Source organism: Aspergillus foveolatus (assembly GCF_047715535.1).
Source record: "Aspergillus foveolatus strain CBS 279.81 unplaced genomic scaffold BDW70scaffold_2, whole genome shotgun sequence".
Taxonomy (NCBI): domain Eukaryota; kingdom Fungi; phylum Ascomycota; class Eurotiomycetes; order Eurotiales; family Aspergillaceae; genus Aspergillus; species Aspergillus foveolatus.
Window position 1 is genome coordinate 586,246 of NW_027396066.1, and position 25,331 is coordinate 611,576.

Sequence of the window (25,331 nt, forward strand, 5' to 3'; positions counted from 1 at the left end):
TCTTGTATCAGAAATCACTGACAAACCCAGAAAGCGCGCAAAGCCAATGCTACTCAAACTTTGCCTATTTTGAGACTACTGAACCAAAGATTCAGCGTAAATCCCAATACAACTTGTCATAAGCCATCCAGCACAATTCAGCCAACGGCAGCCAATCCGCCAATGACGACTCTGGATATTTGATCGTCGCTTATTTTAGTGTTTGACAACCTTTGATGCGTCGAGTCTGTTTGGACAGCCATGCCTGCGTGACTGTGTAACAGACTCGTATCTGCACCCCAACAGTAAGGTATTCCAGGGTCTGCAGGCCACGTTACACAGTAACACACGACCTCCGCTTTGGTATCTGTAATCGTCTTCCAGGGTGATCTCCGCTGGCTCGCGCCTGTATTTCAGAGGTTAGTCAAACTTGAAAACAGGTTTACAACTCCACAAGCTCAGGGCTTCCCGTCTTGTCACCGCCCGGACAAGTGATCCCGCTCTCGTGATTGGCGGGTGAGCTGCCACGCTCGCTGAAAAACTCGGGACTGCTAAGGGCGGTTCCCTATACCAGTCGGCGTCGAAAAAAGCTGAACTGCGTTACCTACCAATAAACCTGATCAATGTCCGGGCTACGTTAGGCAAGCAGTGAGACCTGAATATACAAAGTACTACTCCGTAAGGCATCGCCGTGTGGCATTGAGGTTAGGCGACTTGACCGACATGGGGATAGAGAAGCGGAACGGATGCAACTGCTCGATGCACGTCTCGAGCTGCAGGAGCTGAGCACTTGGGAGGGGAATTAGTAGTAATTCTAATACGGATGGAGATCATCAATGACTGTTAGCGGCCGGCGGCTTCTCACAATTCTGAGGAGGAATGCGGTTGGTGTCATGAGTGGACTACTACAGAGTATTCTGCACGGAGACATGCAGGTGTCTATTGGGAGATTCCAGACTTCAATACACGGATTTATGTGCTTTCAATGACATGAGTAATTTTGGATAACCCGGATAATCCCAGGGCGACAAGTGACGGCCGCCAAATCCAATGTAGATGGCCATTGAGAAAATAACATGGAAGAGAATAATAGATACAATCTGAATTCCAAGCCTACCAATTCAGTCCACGAAACCAAAAGATATTGACGAGGGATCAACCAAAGCGAGACCATCATGAGAACATCAGCCGTAAAAAAGTGCCAACAGTAAATGATCAGTATATCGGCCTCCCCTCATCCCATTTGCGCACAGCTTGTTGCTGGCTGTCACTGGGTGTCGCATCCAAAGCACCAGGGGAACGGGGTTCTGGAGTTGCCAAGGGGGAGAACTGCACCTTGTCCGTGCTTCCCTCAATTTGTCTTCCGACACTGCCAATGCCTCCAACCCATTCCCAAACGCGGGCAACGTCTCCACCACGGCCCTCGCGGACAGCTGCCCGGATGTTAGCGTTCCCCTCAACGACATTACGAACGCGCTTCCAGATCTCCTCGCGCCGGTTGCCTCGCAATTCCGATCGGAGTACATCATCGCGGAGTTGTCCGATTGAGATGTAGGGTTCGTGGGCATGACCTCGTGCATGCAAAGCCGCCTGCGCCGCTAGGCGGTCTAGAGTCGTTGCAACCAACTCAGGGACGCGAGCGAGGTCGGAGCGGCGTGCAAGAACCCGAGAGCGCGCATATGCCGCAGCAGCGATGCAGATTATTAAAAGTGAAAGAGGTAGTCGATACGCGAGGAGAGAGAGCCTGACGTAGCGGCGGATGGCGCAGGAGAGGGGGAGGCGGGCGACGGATGTTGATGTGAGGGTAAGGACAGACGATGATCTGTGATAGTGTTGTCGAGTCTGTTAGTTCCAGTATATACGTCAGAAATCTGATCCATCGGATGCTGCCATCTACCTAGACGGTAGGAGCGCAAGGCTCCATCAATACATGAGTCAGAGACAACTTACTCGTTTGTTTTGGCCACAACTTCCTCTTTCGCAATAATATCGCCCAGCGCTCCTTTCCACAAATCATCGAATTCCGCATCCGTCATTCCTTTTCTGCGTTTCTTTGCAACTTCTTCTTTAAGATCTCCCTCGGTGATATCCGGCCCCGCGGCCTCCTTGCTGCCCTCAGAAAGCTGTCCACACTCCCATTTGGCCCTCCGATCGCGAAGTGCCTCTACGGCCTTGTCGGCAACAGCCTTCACACGGCGTGCCTTCTCACTGTCGGGTTCGCAAGTCGGTGCTAGAGGAACAAGACCCCCAAGCGACAGCGGGTGAGGAGTGAGAATAAAGTCATGCTCGCATCGAGCCTCAAAATTATGGTAACAAAACGCATGGGGTGGGCATGGTTCGCATTGAGGTTCGAGGACGTTGGCCCACTCAGGAACCTTAGTCTCAGCAAGTGACCATGTCGGTTTCCCGATGCCACAGAATCCAATCTCAATCTTTTCCTTGCGCCACCAAGCCCCGAAGCTTGTAAAAAGCGTAAGGATGATTAGCCAAGGAACGGCCCGGCCTACTGGTCCCGGCTTCTGCTGGCGTTTGCGAGGTACGGGTGGGTACATCAGATCCGCCTGCTCTCGCTCCAACGCCAATTGCTCCTCAGGAGTAAACTCTTCACCGATATCGCTGTCAGTTTCATGCGGTTCATAAGCCGCAAGCGACTGGCCTGTTTCATCAAAATCTTCATGCTTGATATATGCCGCCGGAGTTTCGGATTTGCGGAGTCTCGTTTCCTTAGCTGGCGTTCTTATAGGGGATTTCACCACAGAGTGACGTGTGCTACTGCTTCTTTTCTTTTCTGGGCTTATTCCTCCAAGTTTTCTCTGATCCCAGAAAGCCGGAGACCCGCTCTGGAAGGGATTGTCGTCCGTAAAAACACTCTCGCTCTTAGGCTCCGTCTCGAATTCCAAGTCCCGGGGCTCTACCTGCGTGGGGGTCAGATCTCTTCGATGTCTACTCGCGGTGGATGGACGAGGCGTGACGGTATTAGAAGGCACAGGAGTTGTAAGATGCTCATCAGTAGGTTCCGCTTCTGTCTTTTGCGACCGCCGTGATCTGGTAGTCCTTCTCGACGACGGCGTGGCGGTAACACTAGCCTCCTCTGTATCAACAGTTGATGCGCGTGCGCTGGCTTTAGAGCGACCTCTTCGCCCAGCAGTAGACACTGACGATGGCGTTGGTGCGACGCGATCCCGCTCAGATCCTTGTTCACTAATGACTGACGATTCGCGACTTGGCATGTTTGTGATTCCTTCGCTCGTCCTTCTCACTCTCTCGCGCTCCCGGAGGAGTTTTCTCGCCTGAGGAAGAACCTCATCTTCCAGAATGCGGATAAGCTGGGCCTTCTTGGCCGATGCGGGATACGGCACGTCGTGACTGACGAGGATAGAGCGAAGACGTGGCACAGTCAGAGAATTCAGGTCGAAGTCTGGAGATAAATAATCGAGGTCGTCGGACATTGTCGAGGACACGATGACCTCAGTAAGAGGCCAAACGCTTAAGCAACCGATAGGGAGCCCGTTCTGGATGGATCACAAGAGACAAAATGCGCGAAAAAACTGAGTTAATGCAATAATTTTCGCCAAATTAGGGGGTAGAGTAGCACTCAAGATGGAGTGACCGTCGTTATTCGCGAATCATGAAAGTTGCGCGAGCGTATCCACGGCAACAGGAAGAGCGGGGCTTTTAAGCCAAGTGGCAGCTACAATTCTCCCACTAGAGCAATAACTTGACCAAGACCCAGGCAAGCACAGCTAGTATTGACACCCAAGTGAAAACTGAGGATATATTTGAGTAGAACAGGTGATGAAAGCAATGGTTGAGATAGTGAAATACAACAAACAGGCGTGGGTGCACGTGAGCTGACGTATTGCTGTAACATGTGCTGGGACAACTAGATGAAACATTGGACCATGCCCTTGGTATCAGGCTATTATCTCTAATGGAGAATCTTGCACTTTACTACTCATAGATGACTTCCTCTTGAAAGATGACTTTGTCCTTTCGTTGATTGTCTCTTTTTGTGTGAAATCAATTGTTCACCATTGTGATCCGGTACCCTCCGTAACAATGATACCTGCCTCTCAGATGATGCTCCAACCTAGTTATGACGTAAAGGAAGAAGTCTACTGAAAGCGACTGGTTGAGATTATGACCTCGACCGAGGATTTCATCAGCAGTCATATATTGATAACAAAAGGTATAAGGGAAGGTTGAATTATATAGCTCTCAGAACGCTCAAGTGGTATAATATAAATCGGCAGGTCTCATTTTAAAATACAATGATACCCTACTACTAGAACGGGGTATATTAACAACGAATATGAAGGTTACCAGCTTTCAATCAAGAGTCATATCATCGTCAATGATACTATGTACAACTAGTCAGCTCAAATCTTAACAAGAACGCAGAGCCGGGAAGTCAGTCAAGAAAATCCACGGCAGGCATGCCCCTTTCCTCTAATCCCTCCAGAACACCATCCTTAAGACACTTCAAGGCCTCATCCCATGATATCGCACCCTGAGTTCCTGGCACACCATCCTGAGATTCCTTACCAGTACCCACAGTTGAACTGGCACCTATTGACGCACTATCGTTGGCACCGCCATTTCCTCTTTCATCCTCGACCAACCATACAAGCCATTTCACCAAAGAGACCGCCTTCTCGACATCCCGTTCTTCAGCAACAACGCGCTTCAAGTAAACCGCAAGAGCGGTAACATCTTCGCGGAACGGCCCTTCTTGAGCAAATGCGGCGTGCCAAGCTGTTGCTTCGTCACGCAGGTCCGAGGGGTTAGAGAGGCGCTTGGAGGTAAATGTTGGTTTCGGCGGGAGGTTTGGAAGGTTGACGTGTTTTTCTTGATGCTGAGAATGGCCTCGGTCTGCTGGAACCTTTCTGGGTGCGGTTGTGGATGCAGTTCGTTGGTGAAATAATCGGGAGCGCTTTTGTTTTTGCTCTTCGAGGACTTCGCAGCGTATATCTTCTGGAAGGGCAGCAAGGAAGTCGGCGGAAATTTCGGGGTCTGAAGTAAGCTCATGGTCTTGGAATGGCGAGAGGCGGCAGGGACGGGTATCTGACTTGGGAAATGCGAATTTTGCTTGAGTTAGAGTAGAGAATTGGGGTGGTTTGAGAGGAGGGCGGCCACGGCGTTTCTTCGGTGGGGTCGTTGGTTTGCGTAGTTTGAGAGTCGATCCAGAGGGTCTGGGTTGCGGTGATGACACTGTTTGTGGCTTTGTCGAGCCAGTGTTATTGACAGACGGCTGGTTGTAATAACGTAGTACCTCGGCGAGGACATCTTCTGGCAGCTCCGCTAGGGTTTCCGGATCTAATTGGGACTGCGGAGGCAGAACCGGCGCGGGCTGCTGGCGAACGGCAGAGCCTGGACCCATTGGTGACCCAGCGCGAGGCATGGTTCGTGGTTTACCTTGCGCAACGAGCTTGGATCGAATGTCACCTGGGAGCTCAGCAACGACTGCAGGGTCCGGCTGGGAGGGCATAATGAACTGGGTTCCAGATGTATTGAGCAATTTCTGTGTGGTGTCGTTTAGTTGCGGACCATGCCGTATTGACTCCGATTCACCTTTGCGAGGGCTGTCTAGTAGGTCTGGATCATCAATAGGTTGTGCACGCTTAGGCGCTGTGGATGCCTTGAAAGCCAACTGTTGCTGACTGCCATCAGGCTTCTCGGATGTCGACTTAAGCGGCTCGAGCTTGGTCATTTGAACGCCCAACCCCCTTAAATCACCAGGGGAAATAGCGAGGCTTCGAAGCATAGCAATGGCCTCTTTTCCAAGAACATCTGCTGCGTTCGTGGCTATCCCGAGAATGACGCTCTTGTTGAAAACGTCACATTTCCCATGACCCAGATGCTTGACGGCTTCCAACGGGGCATCGAGAGCCCTTCGCATGACCTTGAGCGTGAGCTGCTGGCCCTTCACTAGATTCTCGACGAGTCTTCGGTGTAGCTCCTCGCACAGGGACCGCATGAAATCTTCCGCTTGATCTTGAGTGACGAAACGAATGCCCCAGTTAACCTCAGCAGAGACTGACTTCCGTGTGACTTCGTTTCCAACTTCAGTCCGATCGATACCACGCGCGTAATCCGCGAGTTTTGCCCCCGTCTTAGGTCCCAAGCTGGACGAAAGCTTCTCACGTGAGAGGTCTCTGATATCTTTGACGATTTTCACGCCAAGGTCTTCCAACTTTGCACTGAGACTGTAGCCAACACCTGGAAGGTTCTGTACAGGAAGTTCTCCTATGAAATCGAGAACAGCATCAGGCTTCAGCTGGAACTGGCCGGCTGGTTTCGCTTTTCGTAGGGCAACTTTTGCCTGCAAGATGTTACCCCCTATTCCGACAGAAACTGCACAGCCTGTTTCTCTTTTTATTGCGGCCCGTAACTGTTCCGCTATCTCATCAGCCTTGGCTTGTTCTCTGTAAATCGAGCCTTCAGATACGCCCTTGCCCTCCGACCCTCCTGCCTCAAGGCATATAGTTGTGATGTCCACAAGCGCTTCATCAATGCTAACGCTCTGAACCAAGCCATCAATGGCGAGAATGGCACGATAGAACTTCCGGCTCGCCTCCTCATACGCCGGAAAATCATAGGGCAAGACGCGCAAATCTGGGCATGCCTCTAAGGCGCCTTTCATCCACATGCCATTCTTTACGCCAGATGCACGGGCAACGTAGTTGCAACTCGCAATCTCGGAGCCTGTGCCGGTTCCGTGTGCAATGGCAACAGGCTTCCCTTCAAGTTCTGGGTGCTTTAATGTGGAGACAGCGGCAAAGAAGCAGTCGAAATCAACATGCATAATGTATCTCCGGGCTCCAGGGACGAGCTTCTTTCGTCGTTGCGAGCGTGCTTTTTCTTGCGCCTTCGACTGGAGTTGTGCTTTCAATTCGGCCTTCCATGTCGAAAGGTGGTGTAGTCGAGATTCTTTGTAATACTGTTGTAGAAAGTCTGGGTTTACCACGCTGGAATTTCTCATTCGTGGGTCTGACAGAAGCTGAGCATTGTATTCCTCCGAGGTCATTTCTGACTTGGAGAGTGTACCTGGCTGTTGCGGGCTCGGTTTTGTGTCCATGCCGGCGCGTTGGTCTTCTGCAGACACGCCGGGAGTGGTAAGTGGCTCTTCTAGACAATCTCCCTGCCCATGAGGCAAAGGAGAGCTGGGTGAGGTAGCGGACTTAGCCGGTTGATCCAAGGAGGAGAAGCTGGGAAAGTCACCATAGTCTGATTGCGTCGCATCATTCGATTGCTTACTCGCGGGCGTCTCAGAAGGATCAGGGGACCTGTCGTTTGTCGCCCGCTCGGGTGGCAACTGTGATGTATACCGACTTGCTCGGCTTTCATCTTTATAATTTGCTCGTGGGCTGTTCGCTTGGCTGACAATCCGACCACCTTCAAAATTGAGGACTTTCTGTCCCTGCCCCTCGTCCAAAACCCGATACAAGTCCCAAGGAAGTAGGCGTCCAGCATTGACGCTATCCACAACCCAGGCCGGCTTGACAACGCGGTACCGCCGAAATTCCTCCCTCTTCTTGGGAGTGAGCGAGCTCGCGATTATATGGGTTGCAGAGGTCTTGCCATCGAGATACTGAAGAAAACCCCCACCATGGCGCACGATGAGTTTGTGAAGATCTTGCAGCGATGGTTGAGTGTAGCCGTTCACGCATGCTACAACAGAACGGAATATCTGAGGACAGTTATCGGCCGCGGCGGAGGATCGGATATCATTGTCGAGATTCTGAAGTTTGGTCTTCTTGCGGCGCATATAGTCGCTGAACCCACCAAACTTTGAGGCTTCATATTCTTCGCCTTCTTCATCGTCAAATGCGTCTAGTTGAGAGAGTGTGTTAGCAAAGTCATCCCAAGGCACAGGTGGCGTTAAGCGGACACTTACGGCTTTGAATTCGTTTGCGCACTGCGCTCGAAGTTGCGTCTAACCGAGAGCCCATGAGGGGCAAAGCAAGATCACCTCATGACCGGGGGGCTGGACAGAGTAAGGCGACCGATATAAGCGACGGAGTAGCCTCGAGAAAGAGATAATTAAACATCTTTCTCGCGGATGGATTCGCCTGCACGATGGAGCTTCTGCCTAGAGACGCAGGAGACGCGACAACGGTACGAAATCATGTGAGAATCTAAGGGCAGTAATTGGCGGTAGATCAAAGCGTTGTAGGTCCAAGCTTGCTTATAGGGTGGAAAGCTCCAGCGGTGAAAAAAATAAAAATGGGGCAAAATTGGAGCCGCCGAAAAAGTTGCGATTCGATTTGTTTTCTCTCCTCTTCTCTCCTACTTCTCTTAACTGTTCGAGCTTTCTCTTCAGAATATTTGTTGTGGTTGATTTCTTTCGTCCGGACCTGAAGGCGCTCCTTTTCTTCGAGATTTATCCCTCTTTTCTCGCGCTTTAGACGATCGTTCTTTCGATTCATACAGCGTTGCCCTAGCAATTGCGTTTACAAATCTCATAATCTTTAAGCGCTTCATGATGTCCGGTGTCCAGCCCGTTGCTGTCTATGCTCTCCGGGTGCCCGCTGATGGTGCCCTGGTCCCTGCAGTTCCCGATGCTGCTGCCATGGTTTGTTAGTCTGTTATATGCATAGAGAAACATGCTAAATAGTGGAGTAGTTCCGAGTGAGCATGGCTGCCATTGACCCCGATGAGGCCCCCGAGTTTGATGATGACAGCAGCCGCCGTCCTCGAGCGACCCTCAGGATTATCCGCGCTCCCCCGGGATTGGATGAGGAAGACTCGGACGACGATTACGAAGACGAGGATGACTCCGAAGATGATTCCGAGGATGATGAGGAAGTCAACGGAGGCCCCAGCGATAAGGAAAAGGCCCGAAAACTAAAGGAGGCCGCCTACCTGAAGGAGTTGGAGGATGCTATGTCGGAAGACGACGAGTCCGACGAGGGTGAAGAGTTTGACCTGAAGGCCGCCATCTCAAAGCTCGTCAAGGGCAAGGCTCCCGCCACTGATGATGACGACGAGGATGCTGAATCTGATGAGGGCTTGGACCTCGATGAGATGGTTGTCTGCACTCTGGACCCCGAAAAGGTATGTTGCTTCTCACTTTCCTACGCGTACGCCCCTACTGACAATATATTTGCAGAACTACCAGCAGCCCCTTGACATTACTGTCGCTGAAGGCGAGCGTGTCTTTTTCAAAGTCACCGGAACGCACACCATTTACCTCACTGGAAACTATGTCATGCCTATTGACGAGCCCCGTGATGACTACGATGAAGATGATGACGAGGACGAGGAGGATTATGATTTGTCTCCGGATGAGGATGAGCTCGATATGGATGAGCTCATGATGGGCGAGGATGATGAGAGCGATGACCTTGATGGCCTGGAGAACCCTAGGATTACGGAAATCGACACCGATGAAGAGGAAGCACCCAAGCTCGTCGACGCTAAGGGCAAGAAGAAGCGCGGTGCCGATGAGGCTGCTCTGGAAGCCAAGGATGACAAGGCGAAGTCCGCAGCCAACGGTGAGAGCAAGAAGCAACAGAAGAAGCTCAAGAAGAACAACGGCGAGGCCTCCGCTGTTGAGGCCAAGCCCGAGCAGAAGGAGACCAAGAAGGTTCAATTCGCCAAGAACCTCGAGCAGGGACCTACGCCTTCCAAGGAGAAGAAGCCTGATGAGAAGAAGCCTGCTGATAAGGCAGAGAAGACGACTGGCACCCTTGGCGTCAAGGAGGTGAAGGGGGTGATCATCGATGACAAGAAGCTGGGTAAAGGCCCTGCTGCTGCTTCTGGCAATACCGTCGCCATGCGCTACATCGGCAAGCTCGAGAATGGCAAGGTTTTTGACTGTACGTTTCCTGGTTAATTGTACTTTTGGATAATTGGGTATTCGCTAACATTGCTCCTTTATAGCCAACAAGAAGGGCAAGCCCTTCACCTTCAAGCTCGGCAAGGGTGAGGTGATCAAGGGCTGGGATATCGGTGTTGCTGGCATGGCTGTCGGTGGCGAGCGCCGTATCACAATCCCCTCTCACCTCGCCTACGGCAAAAAGGGTGTTCCCGGCATCCCTGGTAATTCAAAGCTGATCTTCGATGTTAAGCTTCTGGAGATCAAATAGAGGGATTCTTTTACAACGTATGGACTCTGAACGAGCCGGGTGTAAGCGTACGTGTGGATGATATACCTCCATTCTTTCAGTCTTTTGTCTTAGCTTCCACTTTGCTTTTTGCCTTGCCCAAAAGAATCATAGGTGTTATAGGTGTTATCAAATCATACTTCTTTCCCATTACAATTCTAGGTAAATCCTCGGCCTTTGGAAGGGAAGGTGGCCACTGCCACCGTCGCGCTTTCTTGTTTGCCCTAGTCCACTCAATCTCATTGCCATCCATCCAATCGTCCCATTGTCTTTCTTCTCTTCAACTCGTGTCCGTCTTCCCCAGGCGCTCGCAAATTCAGTCGTTTAATCCTGCTGCTTCATTTTATCATTAGCCTTCGCATGCGCCTCGACCTTTCGCGTTATCAAGTATCTTGCTATATCTGCACAATGTCCGAGGAACAAGGTCAGCAAGGACAGCGCTTGTCCACGGCGCGAGGCTCAACTAGCCTCAAGCAGACGATGACGGAGCCAGCCTTGTCGGCAGGTTTAGGTACCGATGGTCCTATCGGGGCCCCAAAGGACAACATACGAGTGCGCATCCAACCACGACGCCGCTCTCGCTTACTCTCTCGTTTAGGCCGTAAGATTCCCACTCAGGGTAGGTTCACGGTAGGCTGATACTTTTGATTCTTGCTAATATACACCTCCCTAGCTGTCGAACCAGTCAAGTCTCATGACACCCATAGCCGTTCTTCAGATGCCGAAGGAACCTCACACCAAGATGTCTCTGATCGTCGCGATCACCCATGTCATACGCCAAGACCATCAAGCCATAGTCAGGCCGACTCCCTAGGAAGCGTTGCACGAGGACAGCAGAAAGAGCAATCGCGAACAATGAGAGAGGATGCCGTGAGTCCAGTACTCCTTGATGTGAAAAGGAGCCAGTCAACTCCAGTCGAGCTTGCGAAACTCGTGTCCCTAAAGCTGTCGACGTCCTTTGGCAGTCGTACGGTGATTCGTCGTTCGCAGCCTGGTGTCCGACAGAGTGTACAAGCTGCGCAGCTTCAGCGCATGATGCTCGACCGTGGTAATCCCAAGAGAGAGAGAAGTTCTGGCTCATCGACCCCTAGTAGCAAAAGCTCGCCAGTTGACAGTGTGTCTACGGCCCCTACATCTGTATCCCCTGGGAGTTTAGCACCGTCAGGGAGTACCAACAACGATCCAGCGCCAGGTTTCAAGCATACCGACTCACAAGCTGACTTGCCGGAACGCCCACTCAGCCCAGTGAGGGAGTCCCCGATGGTCTCACCGACGATCCAGACTACTGAAGCAACCGCAATCGTGAAAGTGTTCCTAGAGACACACTTTCATACTCTCTTATCCGGGCTCGATGCACGAACACAGCGTCGATTGGAGCTAGATCAGTACATTGAGACCTTTCCTCTCAGCCCGGAGGAGGTGGTCCGTGTCAGGAAACACTGGGTCACTCAAGAGCGAGATTATCTTCGCCAATATCGAGTTCTGAAGAGTCGCCCGCAAGAAAAAACCTCTCGTGCCGGAACCGCTTCTCTCGCAGGCTTCGAACCCCTCAAGATATTGGGGAGAGGAAGTTTCGGTGTTGTTCGGCTGGTGAGAGAGAAACGCACCGACGAACAGACTCAGTCGGTTCGAGTTCCGCTTGCCCCCAAAACTAGCCACCGTCAAGCAATGACAGGGGTGAAAAAGGATGTCTTTGCCATGAAAGTTATCAGGAAGTCAGTGATGATCCGGAACTGCCAAGAGGCTCATCTGAGAGCTGAGCGCGACTTTTTAGTCGCTTCTGCTAAATCCCGCTGGGTGGTTCCTTTGATCGCCAGCTTTCAGGACCAGAAACATCTCTATTTAGTCATGGACTATATGGTTGGTGGTGATTTCCTTGGTCTGCTGATCCGACATAACATACTTCGTGAAAGCATTGCCCGGTGGTATGTCGCTGAGATGATTCTGTGTATTGAAGAAGCGCACCGGCTTCGCTGCATCCATCGTGACGTGAAACCTGACAATTTTCTTATCTCTGAATCTGGTCATCTGAAAATATCAGATTTTGGTCTTGCCTTCGACGGACACTGGGCGCACGACCAGTGGTACTTTACTTATCAACGTCACTCCTTACTCAAGCGGCTGGGCATCCAGATCGACGGTGACGCTGAAGACCAGAAAGTGTCGCACGATGCAAACACACAGTCCCTCGGCACAACTCGTGAGGATGTGGAGGATGACTGGATTCACCCTCCCACCCACGGCCTCCTGCACTGGCGTGACAAGAATCAAACCCGAACGATGGCAAGAAGTGTTGTCGGGACGAGTCAATACATGGCTCCAGAAGTCATTCGCGGCCACCCTTATGACGGTCGATGCGATTGGTGGAGCCTCGGCGTCATACTGTATGAGGTACTTACTTTTTCTCTGCTTTTCTGCTTGTCGCTCTTTTAACATTCTCATAGTGCTTGTACGGTTTCACTCCTTTTGCTTCTGAGGATCGTCATCAGACAAAACTCAAGATTCATGTGAGTGGTCCCCAATATAGCTTGTTTGTTCATCATGTCTGGAATTTGCTAATGTAGCATGAAAAAGCGCCACCTCCAGACATTGTACTTCCCAGTCCACCGACCCACGGACAAACTGGTATCAGCAGACGCGATTGACGTGATAAACTCCCTTCTTCAAGAGAAGGAGTTCCGCTTGTCTTCACCCAAATATAAACAAAACGACGCTATTAGTTCCAAGCCGGCAAAGTGTTCCTTCTATAAGCCGGACTCATTGAATCCGGGTTATCAAGGTCATTACGTCTACCCCGATGATGCGACGGATATCAAATCTCACCGGTTTTTTCGCGGGATTAACTGGGAGCAGATTCACCGCATGTCTCCACCTTTTATTCCCATGGTAAGAGGGTGGGAAGACACACGGTATTTCGACGACGGCGAACATCCTAGCGACCGCGAAGACGACTCTTCTGACTCCGAACTGGATGAAGCCCAGGATAAAGGGCATCCGCTTGGCGGCAAGGGAGAGCTTCATAAGCCTGACCAGCCTTTGAAGGCGGATGTTAAACCCAGTTCGTATCCGAAAGGAAATGATGGCGCCAAAGACACTGCGATCGCTTCTCTGAAGCACAAGAAGAGACTGAAGGAGCCAAAACGGGCTCGAGACAAGATCCTAAGGGACAGGCGGCTTCGGAGAACTGTACTAGAAATGCGTAAGAGGGGCGCATTTCTGGGATACACGTATCGGCGGCCAAAAGGCGTGACTCTGATAACTTCAGAGCGAGGCCGACAATTTCTCCCGAGGAGCAGGTTAACAGACCTATATGGCTGACGAGGGTCAGAAGGTACGAGTTCTTAAGATAGTTTTATAGTTGACCTTGTGTTTCTCTTCTTGTTTGTTGTGTGACTGGCTTTGTGTATTATTGGCTTCGAAACCTTCCATCTCGATAACATTAAGAGCCACAACAGCACTGACATCTTTAAATCGAAGATGACCTCTACGTGATCAGACCACTAGACGGAGAACTTGTATTGTAGATAGACGTAATCTCACGAATTCGATTGATAATATCTACGTACATCACGAATCAGTTAGATGCCTGGTTGTCGTTGCAGCCATGTAACTACGGAAGGAGTTGCATTAGAGCTATTGTGGACCATCATGAAACCAGCTCGGGATGCAAGCAAATGACAACACCATCTTCTGCATGAGAAGCTCGTATTATCTCTGACTCCTGTCAGACATATAGGTCTGTTGGCTGCTGCGTGAAATGGATTGGCGGTCTTGCCCTGAAGTTACCAGAGTCACTCCTTTCGACCGCGAGAAATGAAATGAAGAACTCATTCATTGCAACACTGGTTAGCCATACAATTATGCTTAAGCAGCCTCGCAGCACGAATTGCCGGTCTAAAATCCATTCTGTCCAACAAGATGACGACCAACACGCTCTCTAAGCACAGCGGGGTATTGTAAGTGAACATAGGGTAAATAAAGAACATCAGATTTCGTTTCCCCCTTAGATGGCCGGGGGGGCGCCTATAGCGAAGGCGGAATCGCTGACACGGTCTTCGGGTTTCATCGTTCCGTTCAGAAGCGGACAGAGCCTGTTATAGAACGCGGGATCCGAGATGTTAGCTTTGGGAACCGAATATTGAAATGCCTGTCGTGATGAGTTCAAAATGACGGGGTTGGGACCGTGTGGGAGTTACGGCAACAAACGCCAAGCAGAACCAGATGACCGTTGGCCTCTCTGGTTGTCACGTTGCTGCGAATAAGGGGGAAACTAGCCAGGACGATGTGGGAATGAGGACAGTTAAGGGAAGGTAGGGGGGTGGTTGATAAAGAACGACTGGGTGATATCAAAGGAATCGGGGTATCCATCGGCCACTCCGGCAGAGCGGGAGCGGTTGTATACGCACTTTTTGTTCGTCTTGATGTGGCCAACCTGGCCGCAGTTGGCACATTTGCGCTGTGTGCCGCCAGCCTTGGAGGATCCTGGGGCGCCGTCGGCGGGGGAGTCTGCTGAGTTGCGCAGGACGCCCTTTTGCTTTTCGCGGGCGAAGCGGCGTTCTTTGTTGCGGTTTAGGCGACTTAATTCTTGTTCGAGGCTATACAGTGGGTTAGTAAGGGTGTTGATACTAGTAGCGGTGGTTCATGGGAGACGGAAGGGGAAAGGAAAGGGGTAAATAGTTTGCCATACAGCTTCTTGTTCCGGGCGTCTACTTCAGGATCTCCCGTAGGTTTCAGGGATTCAAGTCTAATGTTGCTGTTATTAGTATACTGTTTGTTGGCGTGGAAAGGGCGGGATGACTTACTTTGTGGTGAGCGACTCCACCCGGTGTCGGTGCTGCAGGTAGTGTCGAATCACTCGCGGATCTGAAACCAGAGTCTCTTTCTGACGGATTCCGTCCTTATCTTGAACCTGCCGAACGATACGAAGGACTTTGCCCTTATGAGCCGACATGCTCATTCGACTCATTTTACTGAATTGACTGGTCGTTTCATCATCCCGGCGGGCCGGAGCGGGTGTTGGAGCCTCCGAACGCGGAGTGGGCTTGTTAAAGTCATCTTCCTCTTCCTCAGACATGTTAACCTCGTCGTCCGAGTGTTCAATAGTGGACGATAGGCTTGCTTTCTGGGCGTCCCAGATTCGTCGAATAGACGTTTCGTAGGACTTTTGTTGGCGTGCGACGTTATAGCTGTGGCCGCCCAGCTCCTTCAAACGTTGCGCGTCCAACTTGTCTTCAACACTCTCACCAATTGCTTTGAACCCTCCTTTCATTGATGTCTTGATGAAACTGAAACCTTCTCCACGTCCTGTAGGGTCACCCTCGCCATGCAGTTTCAGCATAGCCTTTCCTTGCGACGCCAGTAAGAAGTTTCGACTGGCCTTCCACGGCGCCATCTGTTGCTCAAAACTTTCCGACTCTTCATCGTTATCGTCGTCGCCTCCTGTCTCAGCATCATTACCATATCCGGTATCATGCAAATGTTGTTGACCAACTTGCATCGCCTCAAGAAGACAGACGTCTTCGGGTTGCACCCATGACCGTATGACATCCTGCTCTGGTACGGGTTCAAGAGGCACCCAATATTTGGTGTCTTTATCATGCTGAAGGAAATCCTTGACCTTCTGACGATTCTGCATGTCACTTGTACCAGGGATGTGAGCAGTGACATCGCTTATGGACAGCCGAAGGTCAGGGCTCTTCTTCAGTAGGCGGTAAACCAGCATCTTCATCCGGTTCTTTGCAACCGTCGTAACCTTCCGAGAGTGCGGACCCGGGATATCGACAGAAGGAAACTGTTGCCCAGCCACAAATATGTTATCAATGTTTCGAATGTAGTAGTCACTGCCACCTGAACCCGTACTATTGCGGATGACAAGGAAATCAGTGGATTTTGGTTGGTGGGGAAACAAAGGCGCGCGATACATGGCGTTAGAGATGGCGGGTGTCACTTCCCCGGGATCAACGTGGCCGAAGATGGAAAACGGGCTCTTGTCCTGAGGCAAAAGAACTGCAGTTTCCCCAATCTCGGCCTTAGGCCGGGTAGGGTCTTCCGCGTTCTTCTTCCTATAATAATTGATGATACGGTTGGCCATACCGAAATTTGAGAGAGTGAGCGGTGACTCCTCCGAATATTCAACCAACAGAACATGGGAGTTGTCTGCCATTGAAAGCGATTTGGTTGAGTCGTAAAGCTGACGAATATCCTTGCCCTTCTGGTGCTTGCGTTTTATATAAGCAGGATTCTTGAACCAACAGCTCTGTCCAGGTCTAAATGATAATGCTGGACGGTGGAAAGATCTTGCTTCGGCCTTAGCTAGCTCCGTCTTGTAGTAAGGCCACTGCAAACGTAATGCGGGCATACTGTGCTCTAGAGTGACGTTACCCAGAGTGCTGCGAACCTTGTTCTGGTGGTTCTGTTTAAGCATGTCGTAGGCCTGATCGTTTGAGATGTTATAGCGCGCTGTGAGACGCCGAGTAACATTGGCATCCATCTCCTCTCTGCTGCGGACGCCTGATGCTCTGGGTTTCGATGCAGCGGTATCAGGACCTCGCTCATCAAGCAGCATATATGGGTCGTTCAAATCCAAGGTGACCTTCTGCGCAACCTTGGAGCTTGCTTGCTCCGGATCATCGAGGAGAGGCAAATCAATATGGGATAATGAAACTATTTCCATGGGATCTCGGCCGAGTTTGCGCTTCTTGGCTGGCCGTGTTGTCTCAAAAAGCCAGTCATCCTCAGCGCTCTCTACAATTGCAGGTTCGTCGATATCCATAGTGGGGATGTCATCCCGGACATCCCAGTCCGCGCAGACAACGCGAAGATCTTCCGCGGTAATGCCCCCAGGAAGTGGTTCATCAGATTCGTAATCAAGGTCAAACTCGTCTCGGGTCTCTTCTTCCTCCTCTTCCTGCGACGTCTCGGCAACTGGGACAATGCCATGGTGCTCGGCTTCCAGCGAGCGCTTGAACGTTTGACCGCCAGACCTGAATACTTTCTCCTGATCCTGTGCTAATTCGATATTCACTTTTCCTGGCAAAACTGGCTTTGGCGGCTTCAGTGGCGTTTTGCCTACGAAATAGGCCTTTTTGTGTGGGATCAATTCGAGAAACCGAGGCAGGGTATTGCGCTCGAACATGGGAAACAAAGATTGGAGCAGTTCTTCGACATTCTCAGGCGGCGCCGGAGGATTGTCTGGACCGACGTTGGACATGGCAAACAAAGCTTGCTGTAACTTCCAGGCACGTAGAGAGGCAGGATCCATATCATCAGCAACAGGACTTAACGGTTCATCATCCTGCAGTGACTCCTGATCCTCTTCCATCTGAGTCGCCTGTGGTCGCTGAACCGCCGTCGGGCGTTCTTCTTCCTCCTCAAAGAATAAATCCCGGGTCTCGTCGGCTAAATCAGGACGCGGTGATGAAGGTGCCTCCCCAAACAAGTCATCCAGCTCGTCGGGCGCAGCCTGCTCATCTTTTCCTGGCGCTTCAAATAAGTCATCCCCGCCACCTCCGAAAAGGGCATTATCCGATGTTTCGGGAGCTTCAAGGCCATTTTCCGCCACTGCTCGCGCGTTGTGTTGGGTAATTTCTTCTTCCTCCGGGAGCTCGTCGTCATCAAAATCCTCGTAATCGACCGCGTCGTCTGCTTTCTCGCCGGGTTCAAGTTCTCGGGATAGAAAGTCGAAGGACATGCCGCCATCCGTCATGGGGCCGTTCATCTGTCGCATGACATTATCGAAGTCGGCATCTTCGACCTCGGCGCCTGGAGAGGCAGCTGTCGCGTGCGGCATGGTCGAAGATTGAACGAGAAGAAGAAACGTTCAAAGAGATAACGTACGCCCTGGGGAGACGCAAAAAGGCAAATTATATTGTGGTTGACGTGACGGATAGCGTATGTGCGAGCATGGAGTTTAGAAGCGGCGCAGGTTCGAGAGACGAGACGTTTAACTGAAGCAGAGGTGATATCATTGCCGGGAGAATAATGACGGAATAGCAGCGGCTCTTAAGGAGGAATGATCGATATGTAAGGTGAAGGAGAGAAATGAAGGCTTGTCCTGAACAGAGACACAGCAGGAATCTGCAGGTGAGGCTCAACCTTGGGATGAAGCGGAGAACGAGCACGTGAAGATAGTTAAATGAGCTAGACCAAATCAGGTAATTAGCTTGATCTACTTATGGCTTGTTCAGAGAAGAGCTTCAAATGGTATACGTCAGATCTTTTGATAATATCTTTTCCTTGCTTTCAAAGGTCTCGCGTAGTTTGAAGCACTGAGGATTGCTATTAAAATATTTTGAATCCGCCATAGAAAATGCACAACGCTTTACTAGCCCCTCTCATGCAATAGTGCATCACCGGAGCAGGTCCATCATTCTTAACCATGGCAGCTAGTTGATTGAGGTCAGATGTTCGTGGTAAGTAGAGTATCACATATTGTGTGAAAAGAGAAAACTCCGTGTACAGCTTACTCAATGAGTATGGTTCCATCGTCCTAAGATCGAATACAGATTCTGATCGATATCCGGGTCCTACAGTGAACCAGCGAGATTAGTATCCAGAGTGAAAAATGCTAGCAGGAGAACGTAGGAACAGACATACCTCCCCAAGGCGGACTAGCAAATAGGACGCTATATGGCGCCAAGTCCTTTAATTGTGATTTGAGAATATCGAAACAGTCTCCTTGGAACCAGGTAATTTTGTCTGCGACCCCATAAACCTCTGCATTATGTTGCGCGCACCGCAGTGTCGCGGGGTCTTTCTCGATAGCGTAAACTCGTTTCCAATGCCCGGACCGAGCAAAGGCAATAGTATTTCCTCCGGCGCCCGCAAAAACGTCTACCAGGATCTTCCGCTCTGGGGGAGAAGCGCGCGCTACCTGCTCTGCGATCTTTCTGCAGCATGATTCACATTAGCGCTTTTGTGCTTTCTAGTGTAGAACTCGGATGACTTGGGTAAAAAATCACGTACGTAGCCACTGGCTCTGGAGTAACACCAAACCAGGCATCATCAGTCAACCAAATGCCGTCGTCCCATTTGGTAAAGAGATCATAGCGTTGGGACCAGTAGCTGGAGAGCGGCGTTAGCTGATTCCTGCCGAAGCCAGTGGGGCGGTATTCGTACTTCTGAATGTCCCAAGGCACCTGGCCACGATTCTCATAATGATGGACCTCAGGAGGAGGTTCTTCGTCACCGGACATGGTGGCTCGATCGTGGTCAAGACATGGGTGAAGTAAGAGTGAAAGAGCAGAAAGCTCCGTCTCTTTCTGGTCCGAAAATGGTCGACCTCCGATAGTTATCCATAATCTACTGATTAACGCGGGTTTGTTTTGTTTGCATCCCCACGTTTGAGGACAGCTTCATCACGAAAGTGGTCACCCCTCATACTTATTGCGGCTGTTTTGACAACTAAACAGATTTCACAATGTTTGGGGCTCTGAACCGGTTTATTGGTCGGCTAGACTCTGATACCAGCTCCCACCAGTCGCGGTCGGATAGCGCCTTTGGATTCCAGGTCCTCCGCAACAAGGACCCCGAGCTACCACTGGAGCCTTGGTTTGATTTCATTGTTGGGATAAATGGGCGTTTGATCGTGCGTTACACCCCCCTTCCACATGATGCTTATGAGGCTTGATAAACTAAAAAGCTGCAGGATGATCCAGATCCAAACCTCTTCGCGACTGAGGTGCGCAATTGCGCAGGATCCCGAGTTACCTTTGCAGTCTGGAGCGCAAAGGTATATAGTCTGCTACTGTCTACCCTAGAGCGTCTCGCTAACCAGTCACTGTGATGTCTCCGTCACGCAGGGCCAAAGAACGCATACTATCTCAATCGCCGTTTCCCCATCCGATCCAACACTCGGCCTAGCCCTTCAATTAGCTCCGCTATCCTCTACACAGAACATCTGGCATGTCCTGAATATCCCGTCTCCCCTGAGCCCCGCATACAGAGCCGGTCTTCTTCCTCACTCCGACTACATTATCGGCACACCTAGCGGCACATTACGAGGCGAATCGGCATTAGGAGAATTAGTCGAAGACCACCTGAACCGCACTCTAGTGCTGTGGGTCTATAACAGCGAATTCGACGTGGTGCGAACTGTTGATCTGGTGCCTACACGAGGCTGGGGTGGCGAAGGTGCCCTGGGGGCAGAGTTGGGTTTTGGAGCGTTACATCGACTGCCAGTGGGTTTGGGCGAGGAAGTCGAGGGGCCAGGGGAGGTGGTGTTTGAAACACGCGCTGATGGGGTGTCGACGCCTATTCCTGAGCCAACGGCTTCGTCTATGCCTACGCAAGCTGGAATTCCTGGGCAATCGCCGCAGTTCCTTGTTCCGGCGAATCTGACCTCGCCTCCGCCTTTGGCACCCGCGGCTTCGGCTCCCCAAGTGTCACACCATGGGAGAAAGGCGCGGGGGAATGCCAGAGCTTCACCTCAAAGAGCGTTTGATGATTATTTTGCAGAGGGCGAAGAGAAAAGCAAGGAGCAGGATCATGTACCGTCACGGAGAGGAACACCGCTCCCGCCGCCGCCCAAGGCTGGGCAGTTGCAGGAGCAAAAGGAATCGGGATAGAAGAGACTTGTTTACGACTTGCAGCAGGTGTTCTCGGCTTTTTTTATGATATATCCATATTACAAACGAAACTGAACTGTCTAGATCCTGTTCGTCGGAAAATCTCTTACAGATACATATGCGCTATAGGACACAGGCCCACCGCTATCAGAACGTAGTTGAGTGAATAAGAGATACGAGAGGAATTTGGAGCAAAGTCGGTTTAGTGTCCCTTGCTCACAACCTCTTCCAGCTTCTTCCGAGCGTCCCCAATCTTCTCCTCCATCTGCGCACGTGCCATGGCGCTGTGAGCGACACCAGTGGTCCATATGTGCTCCGCCCGCTCCCGGAGGTACAGGTGGTTGTCCGCGATGACAGGGACGCGCTTCTCGTACTCCCAGATCAAGTCAGATACATTCCGCATGGTCACGGGAAGGAGAGACCAAGCCGCAATGGTACCGAATGCCAACGGGGTAGTGCCGCGAAGGAAGCGGCCGCGGTTACGGGCAACGATGGAGCCGGCCATAGCAGCAACCACAACGTAGATACCGCCCGGTAGGATCTTTTCCCCAGACTCCGGCGAGGGTGCCAGCGAGGCGATGGTATTGGTGAAGGCGTTCTCGATGTGGAGGGCGCGGGAGAGGATGTCGTTGAAGCAGATCTCGGCGGCACGGGACTGCTGGTAGAGGAAGAGACGACCCTGGCGAATTTGAGCAGTTAGGAGGTCGGTTGGCGTAGGGGACGAGGGCGATTTTGTGCTGGTGTTGGCGAGAGCTGTAGTGACTGTCGTAGGTTCGGGAGTAGACGCGGGAATGGGTTCGGTAGTGGCTGGGGCAGGAGGGATTGGGGATTCGGCGGGATAGTCATCGTAGATAGGTTTTCTCTGCTGTAGTTAGAGGGAGAACAGATCGAGCGTATTTTAGCCCTTGAGCACTGGGCCAGAGCAAGCAACGGACATACCTCCTCGGCATGAGCTTGCCGGGGATAGAAGGCCACGGCTCCGGCCAGCAGAGACACAGAGAGTCGCTGGTAAAGCAATTGGTTAGCAAGAACAACGACAAGAACAATAATGAGTGGGAAATACCTGATACATGGCCATGTTGCGGGCAATTGATGGGGGTCTAGGAGGAGGAGAGGATGAGATGATGGAATGAAGTCCAGAGAAAAGTGCCAAGTTTTTTTCGGCCGCAGTCGGTTGTTCGTCCTTATCCATCCTTCATACTTCGTCACCCTCCATCTTAGGGCCATTTCTTTTCTCTCTTTTCTCTCTTTCCTCTCTCTAATGTACTATATTAGATATCTACCAGACTAATATGCTGCGGCCGTGGATCTGTCGCACTTGTCGACTACAACAACACCTGCACCGTCGCTCCATCACCACTACGTCCGCCCTCCGAACAGCGCCCGCGTCTGCATCTGCGCCTGTCATCCCTGCCCATTCCTCGCCGTCCAAGAGCTCCGACGACGATACCCTTCGCCGAGTCTTCGACTCGCAGTCCTTTTGGCGCGATTTCTCCGAGTCGTCATCCTTCTCCCCAGACCGGAAGCCGACCGGTCTTGTTCAGAATCAGTACCTAACAAGTCCTGACGGGTTCCGCGCCTTTGCCCAGGTATCGCTACAGAAATGTCAGGCGATCGTATCTCAAGTCCTCTCCGCGTCGACGGTCGATGAATATCGGGGCCTGGTACGTCAGTTGGACCGCCTGAGCGACCTGCTGTGTCGCGTCATTGATTTGTCCGACTTTATCCGGGCCTTTCACCCGGATCCGCCCGTTCAAGAGGCGGCGGGCCAGGCATATGCCTTGATGTTCGAGTACATGAACGTGCTCAACACCACGACTGGTCTTCATGATCAGCTACGTGCGGCGCTGAATCAGCCGGAGGTCACGGCGTATTGGTCCTCCGAGGAGACCATTGTCGCCCGTATCCTGCTCCAGGATTTTACCAATTCGGCAATCCATATGCCTCCGCCTGAGCGCCAGCGCTTCGTCACCCTCTCAAACGAGATCAGCCAGCTTGGGTCGACCTTTGCTCATGGTGCGGAGCCTGCGCGCTCACATGTTGTTGTACCAACGAACGATCTTCGTGGCTTAGATCCTATATTGATCCAGCAGATCAAGCGATGGAATCCGCGTTCCGCCGCTGTTCCTACTGCCGGGCTGATACCGCGCTTAGCCCTACGTTCCGTGCACAATGAGAACGTCCGTCGCGAGATCTATCAGGCTACACGTACTGCTAGCTCGCGGCAGATTCAGCGCCTGGAGCAGTTGCTTGCCAAGCGCACAGAACTAGCTCGGCTCGCAGGTTTCGAGACCTTTGCACACATGACTCTCAATGACAAGATGGCCAGAAGCCCTGCAGCTGTATCCGAATTCCTGACCACTCTTATCACAAGGAACCGCCCGGATGTGCAAGAAGAACTAGCCCAGTTACAGGCGCAAAAGGGGAGTGAGCTACAGCCTTGGGACCACGCATATTACGTTCACCAGCGGGTACGACAGTATGAAACGTCTCAGAAGACCCGCAAGTCACGCGAGTTGGCTGCCATCCCTGAGTTCTTCTCTCTCGGAACCGTAATGCAGGGACTGTCTCGTCTATTTGATCGCCTTTATGGCGTTCGTTTAGTACCCCGTGAAGCTGCTCCTGGCGAGACGTGGACACCTGACGTTCGCCGCTTGGACGTGGTAGACGAGGCGGACCGCCCAGTAGCCGTCATTTACTGTGATTTGTTCTCTCGCCCTAACAAACACCCTAACCCAGCCCACTTTACTCTGCGATGCGCGAGAGAGATTACTCAAGAGGAAATTGCGGAGTCGGCAGCGATGGACACTTCCGCGGTTGTCGCTCACCCGAACGATGGAATGGCGACGGCTGTCAACTCAGAATCCAAGACACTCCGTCAGCTACCAACCATCGCTCTTGTGTGCGACTTCCCTGAGCCTTCGTCTTCCACGCCAGCGCTTCTAAGCGAACACAGCGTGCGCACGCTCTTCCACGAGATGGGCCACGCGCTACACTCCATTCTGGGCCAGACGCAGTTACAGTCCATCTCGGGTACGCGATGCGTAACCGACTTTGCCGAACTGCCATCGGTCCTGATGGAACGTTTCGCGACGGACCCGTCCGTGCTAGCTCTCTACGCCCGCCACTGGCAAACCGACCAACCGCTCTCTGAAACCATGATCCACCACATGGCCCAGGATCGGGCCGCGCACGGCGCCATCTACGGCGCCGTCGAGAACGAGGCCCAGATTCTCATGGCGCTCGTCGACCAAGCCTACCACACCACCAAGACCGGGGACTCCTTCCTCGACACCACAAAACTCTACCAGCAGGTCTACTCAAGGCACGCCAGCCTCCCAGACCCCGTAGATGAACACGGCCGCCCTTCAACTTCCTGGCAAGGATTCTTCGGTCACCTTTACGGATACGGCGCCACATACTACAGCTACATCTTCGACCGCGCAATCGCCAATAAGCTCTGGGAAGACGTGTTTGGAGCTGGAGCTGCGGCTGTTGACCGCTCTGCCGGAGAGCGGTACAAGAACGAGGTCCTGCGGTGGGGCGGAGGACGCAACGGCTGGGAATGTGTTGCTGGTGTTCTGGGGTCGCAGAATCCGTCCAATGCCAACGGTCGCCTTGTCGAAGGAGGGGATGAGGCCATGCGTGAAGTTGGACGGTGGGGACTCGGCCGTGATGGCATATCAGGCTAATCGCCCCGCCCTACTGCAGACTCAGAACTGTTGTATTATACCAAGTATACCGCGAACATAGACTAATCAATAAATGTATATTGTCTGCAATCTGCATACTGTATGGACAGCCGTCGGAAGTCTTGCCCAGAGCTCACTCTGTGCTTTCTTCTGCTCACCGACCATCTCTTACCTAGCAGTCCTATGCAATCACGGTCTTGGGCTCCGTCAACCTTGAGAGGTCTTCTTCCACAGATCGGTAGAGAGATGCCTCTAATGATGGCCACTGCAAGTGATTTGATCTCCAGCAAGGATGTTGCAGTAGCGCAACTGCAACGGCCGTAAGAAGTCCCACAAGTTGTCTCAGGCACTTTACTAGGTTTCTACAGCAGGTGACACATATCGGCTTATTTCTCGCTTTGCTCGGCTGTGCATACCTTCGCCGTTACTACACAGGTCGGTATACATCCTTGAATCGGCTTACTCAACCAATGAACACGTCAGACAAGTACCATTCAGCAGCGCCTGATACACTGCATACTCCGCGTGAAGAATCACCTACCCCTATAACGACTCACAGTATTAATATAGGGGCTATGTCGTACAGCCGAATGACCCCAGATTGCACTCGCAACGGTCAAGTCACCTGGCTGGACCCTACGTACATGAACATGTACCGCCATGTACATACACTGCAGCTTTTGGATGCTAAAGAATCCCATGCTTTTTCCGTACCACCTACTTACTTGCTGTGCAATGGCGGCTGTCTCGCCGATTCCAACTCACCGATTATCATCCGACCCATCCTTTACGATCTACCTATGAGAGCCCTCTAGCTAGTCTTCCCCCTTCTGTCTTGTGTTGTCATCTCGTCGCCTTTGTATGCGAGCCCTCATCCCATCCCCTCCCTTTCTAATCCATCCAACCATCTCTTTATGGCTCCCTATTAGAATCTGACCTCATCTCTACACGACCTACATGCTCTGATGAACACCTAGAACCAGATA

At 51.8% G+C, this 25,331-nt stretch overlaps 10 protein-coding genes across 10 annotated transcripts; 5 read left to right on the forward strand and 5 right to left on the reverse strand.

The window, feature by feature from the left end:
• Positions 1-973: 973 nt before the first annotated feature.
• Positions 974-3,763, reverse strand: BDW70DRAFT_39031 (putative sister chromatid separation protein (Src1)). Its single transcript, XM_073743905.1, has 2 exons — positions 1,930-3,763; positions 974-1,801 (listed from the first exon to the last, which is right to left on the reverse strand). Exons 1-2 carry the CDS (start codon positions 3,426-3,428, stop codon positions 1,195-1,197), a joined length of 2,106 nt encoding a protein of 701 aa, XP_073600682.1. The 5' UTR covers positions 3,429-3,763; the 3' UTR covers positions 974-1,194.
• A 627-nt stretch (positions 3,764-4,390) lies between these two features.
• Positions 4,391-7,931, reverse strand: BDW70DRAFT_146822 (putative DNA damage repair protein Mus42; the record flags this gene model as incomplete). Its single annotated transcript, XM_073738630.1, has 3 exons — positions 4,391-6,969; positions 7,027-7,812; positions 7,877-7,931. The coding sequence occupies 3 exons, from the start codon at positions 7,929-7,931 to the stop codon at positions 4,391-4,393; spliced, it is 3,420 nt and encodes a 1,139-aa protein (XP_073600683.1).
• Positions 7,932-8,207: 276 nt separating this feature from the next.
• On the forward strand, positions 8,208-10,238 carry BDW70DRAFT_126849 (FKBP-type peptidyl-prolyl cis-trans isomerase). Its single transcript, XM_073735157.1, has 4 exons — positions 8,208-8,554; positions 8,605-9,036; positions 9,092-9,800; positions 9,865-10,238. The coding sequence occupies exons 1-4, from the start codon at positions 8,462-8,464 to the stop codon at positions 10,068-10,070; spliced, it is 1,440 nt and encodes a 479-aa protein (XP_073600684.1). The 5' UTR covers positions 8,208-8,461; the 3' UTR covers positions 10,071-10,238.
• Positions 10,224-13,510, forward strand: BDW70DRAFT_126850 (serine/threonine-protein kinase). The gene is made up of 4 exons (XM_073735158.1): positions 10,224-10,707; positions 10,762-12,479; positions 12,533-12,595; positions 12,663-13,510. Exons 1-4 carry the CDS (start codon positions 10,449-10,451, stop codon positions 13,404-13,406), a joined length of 2,784 nt encoding a protein of 927 aa, XP_073600685.1. The 5' UTR covers positions 10,224-10,448; the 3' UTR covers positions 13,407-13,510.
• A 428-nt stretch (positions 13,511-13,938) lies between these two features.
• BDW70DRAFT_39059 (DUF3591 domain-containing protein) lies at positions 13,939-18,134 on the reverse strand. The gene is made up of 4 exons (XM_073743906.1): positions 14,891-18,134; positions 14,776-14,832; positions 14,495-14,683; positions 13,939-14,179 (listed from the first exon to the last, which is right to left on the reverse strand). Exons 1-4 carry the CDS (start codon positions 17,875-17,877, stop codon positions 14,092-14,094), a joined length of 3,321 nt encoding a protein of 1,106 aa, XP_073600686.1. The 5' UTR covers positions 17,878-18,134; the 3' UTR covers positions 13,939-14,091.
• A 135-nt stretch (positions 18,135-18,269) lies between these two features.
• BDW70DRAFT_126853 (RNA methyltransferase) lies at positions 18,270-19,326 on the reverse strand. The gene is made up of 4 exons (XM_073735159.1): positions 19,206-19,326; positions 19,053-19,151; positions 18,684-18,976; positions 18,270-18,613 (listed from the first exon to the last, which is right to left on the reverse strand). The coding sequence occupies exons 1-4, from the start codon at positions 19,280-19,282 to the stop codon at positions 18,369-18,371; spliced, it is 714 nt and encodes a 237-aa protein (XP_073600687.1). The 5' UTR covers positions 19,283-19,326; the 3' UTR covers positions 18,270-18,368.
• BDW70DRAFT_126855 (putative Golgi reassembly stacking protein) lies at positions 19,327-20,735 on the forward strand. Its single transcript, XM_073735160.1, has 4 exons — positions 19,327-19,448; positions 19,499-19,674; positions 19,735-19,818; positions 19,889-20,735. Exons 2-4 carry the CDS (start codon positions 19,507-19,509, stop codon positions 20,651-20,653), a joined length of 1,017 nt encoding a protein of 338 aa, XP_073600688.1. The 5' UTR covers positions 19,327-19,448; positions 19,499-19,506; the 3' UTR covers positions 20,654-20,735.
• A 1-nt stretch (position 20,736) lies between these two features.
• Positions 20,737-21,758, reverse strand: BDW70DRAFT_126857 (MICOS complex subunit MIC26/MIC27). Its single transcript, XM_073735161.1, has 3 exons — positions 21,717-21,758; positions 21,593-21,658; positions 20,737-21,515 (listed from the first exon to the last, which is right to left on the reverse strand). The coding sequence occupies exons 1-3, from the start codon at positions 21,729-21,731 to the stop codon at positions 20,856-20,858; spliced, it is 741 nt and encodes a 246-aa protein (XP_073600689.1). The 5' UTR covers positions 21,732-21,758; the 3' UTR covers positions 20,737-20,855.
• Positions 21,759-21,857: 99 nt separating this feature from the next.
• BDW70DRAFT_126858 (mitochondrial intermediate peptidase) lies at positions 21,858-24,431 on the forward strand. Its single transcript, XM_073735162.1, has one exon. It carries the CDS (start codon positions 21,946-21,948, stop codon positions 24,343-24,345), a length of 2,400 nt encoding a protein of 799 aa, XP_073600690.1. The 5' UTR covers positions 21,858-21,945; the 3' UTR covers positions 24,346-24,431.
• Positions 24,430-25,031, forward strand: BDW70DRAFT_126859 (uncharacterized protein). The gene has a single exon (XM_073735163.1). The coding sequence runs from the start codon at positions 24,448-24,450 to the stop codon at positions 24,667-24,669; it is 222 nt and encodes a 73-aa protein (XP_073600691.1). The 5' UTR covers positions 24,430-24,447; the 3' UTR covers positions 24,670-25,031.
• Positions 25,032-25,331: the final 300 nt, after the last annotated feature.

Excerpts from the sequence above, each read along its gene's own strand:
- BDW70DRAFT_126857 (XM_073735161.1), bottom strand. Across the intron at positions 21,516-21,592 it reads GGCAAGCTCATGCCGAGGAG|AGAAAACCTATCTACGATGA; the intron begins GTATGTCCGTTG and ends TAACTACAGCAG.
- BDW70DRAFT_39031 (XM_073743905.1), bottom strand. The coding sequence starts at position 3,428 with ATGTCCGACGACCTCGATTATTTATCTCCAGACTTCGACCTGAATTCT. Across the intron at positions 1,802-1,929 it reads GTTGTGGCCAAAACAAACGA|ATCATCGTCTGTCCTTACCC; the intron begins GTAAGTTGTCTC and ends ACACTATCACAG.
- BDW70DRAFT_39059 (XM_073743906.1), bottom strand. The coding sequence starts at position 17,877 with ATGCCGCACGCGACAGCTGCCTCTCCAGGCGCCGAGGTCGAAGATGCC. Across the intron at positions 14,833-14,890 it reads GTGGAGTCGCTCACCACAAA|ACTTGAATCCCTGAAACCTA; the intron begins GTAAGTCATCCC and ends CAGCAACATTAG. Across the intron at positions 14,684-14,775 it reads GACGCCCGGAACAAGAAGCT|CCTCGAACAAGAATTAAGTC; the intron begins GTATGGCAAACT and ends CCCACTGTATAG.
- BDW70DRAFT_126853 (XM_073735159.1), bottom strand. The coding sequence starts at position 19,282 with ATGTCCGGTGACGAAGAACCTCCTCCTGAGGTCCATCATTATGAGAAT. Across the intron at positions 19,152-19,205 it reads GTGCCTTGGGACATTCAGAA|CTACTGGTCCCAACGCTATG; the intron begins GTACGAATACCG and ends GCCGCTCTCCAG. Across the intron at positions 18,614-18,683 it reads TGCTAGTCCGCCTTGGGGAG|GACCCGGATATCGATCAGAA; the intron begins GTATGTCTGTTC and ends GGTTCACTGTAG.
- BDW70DRAFT_126858 (XM_073735162.1), top strand. The coding sequence starts at position 21,946 with ATGCTGCGGCCGTGGATCTGTCGCACTTGTCGACTACAACAACACCTG.
- BDW70DRAFT_126859 (XM_073735163.1), top strand. The coding sequence starts at position 24,448 with ATGGACAGCCGTCGGAAGTCTTGCCCAGAGCTCACTCTGTGCTTTCTT.
- BDW70DRAFT_126855 (XM_073735160.1), top strand. The coding sequence starts at position 19,507 with ATGTTTGGGGCTCTGAACCGGTTTATTGGTCGGCTAGACTCTGATACC. Across the intron at positions 19,675-19,734 it reads GGATAAATGGGCGTTTGATC|GATGATCCAGATCCAAACCT; the intron begins GTGCGTTACACC and ends AAAAAGCTGCAG. Across the intron at positions 19,819-19,888 it reads TTGCAGTCTGGAGCGCAAAG|GGCCAAAGAACGCATACTAT; the intron begins GTATATAGTCTG and ends TCCGTCACGCAG.
- BDW70DRAFT_126850 (XM_073735158.1), top strand. The coding sequence starts at position 10,449 with ATGCGCCTCGACCTTTCGCGTTATCAAGTATCTTGCTATATCTGCACA. Across the intron at positions 12,480-12,532 it reads TCGGCGTCATACTGTATGAG|TGCTTGTACGGTTTCACTCC; the intron begins GTACTTACTTTT and ends ACATTCTCATAG. Across the intron at positions 12,596-12,662 it reads AGACAAAACTCAAGATTCAT|CGCCACCTCCAGACATTGTA; the intron begins GTGAGTGGTCCC and ends AGCATGAAAAAG.
- BDW70DRAFT_126849 (XM_073735157.1), top strand. The coding sequence starts at position 8,462 with ATGATGTCCGGTGTCCAGCCCGTTGCTGTCTATGCTCTCCGGGTGCCC. Across the intron at positions 8,555-8,604 it reads TTCCCGATGCTGCTGCCATG|TTCCGAGTGAGCATGGCTGC; the intron begins GTTTGTTAGTCT and ends ATAGTGGAGTAG. Across the intron at positions 9,801-9,864 it reads GAATGGCAAGGTTTTTGACT|CCAACAAGAAGGGCAAGCCC; the intron begins GTACGTTTCCTG and ends GCTCCTTTATAG.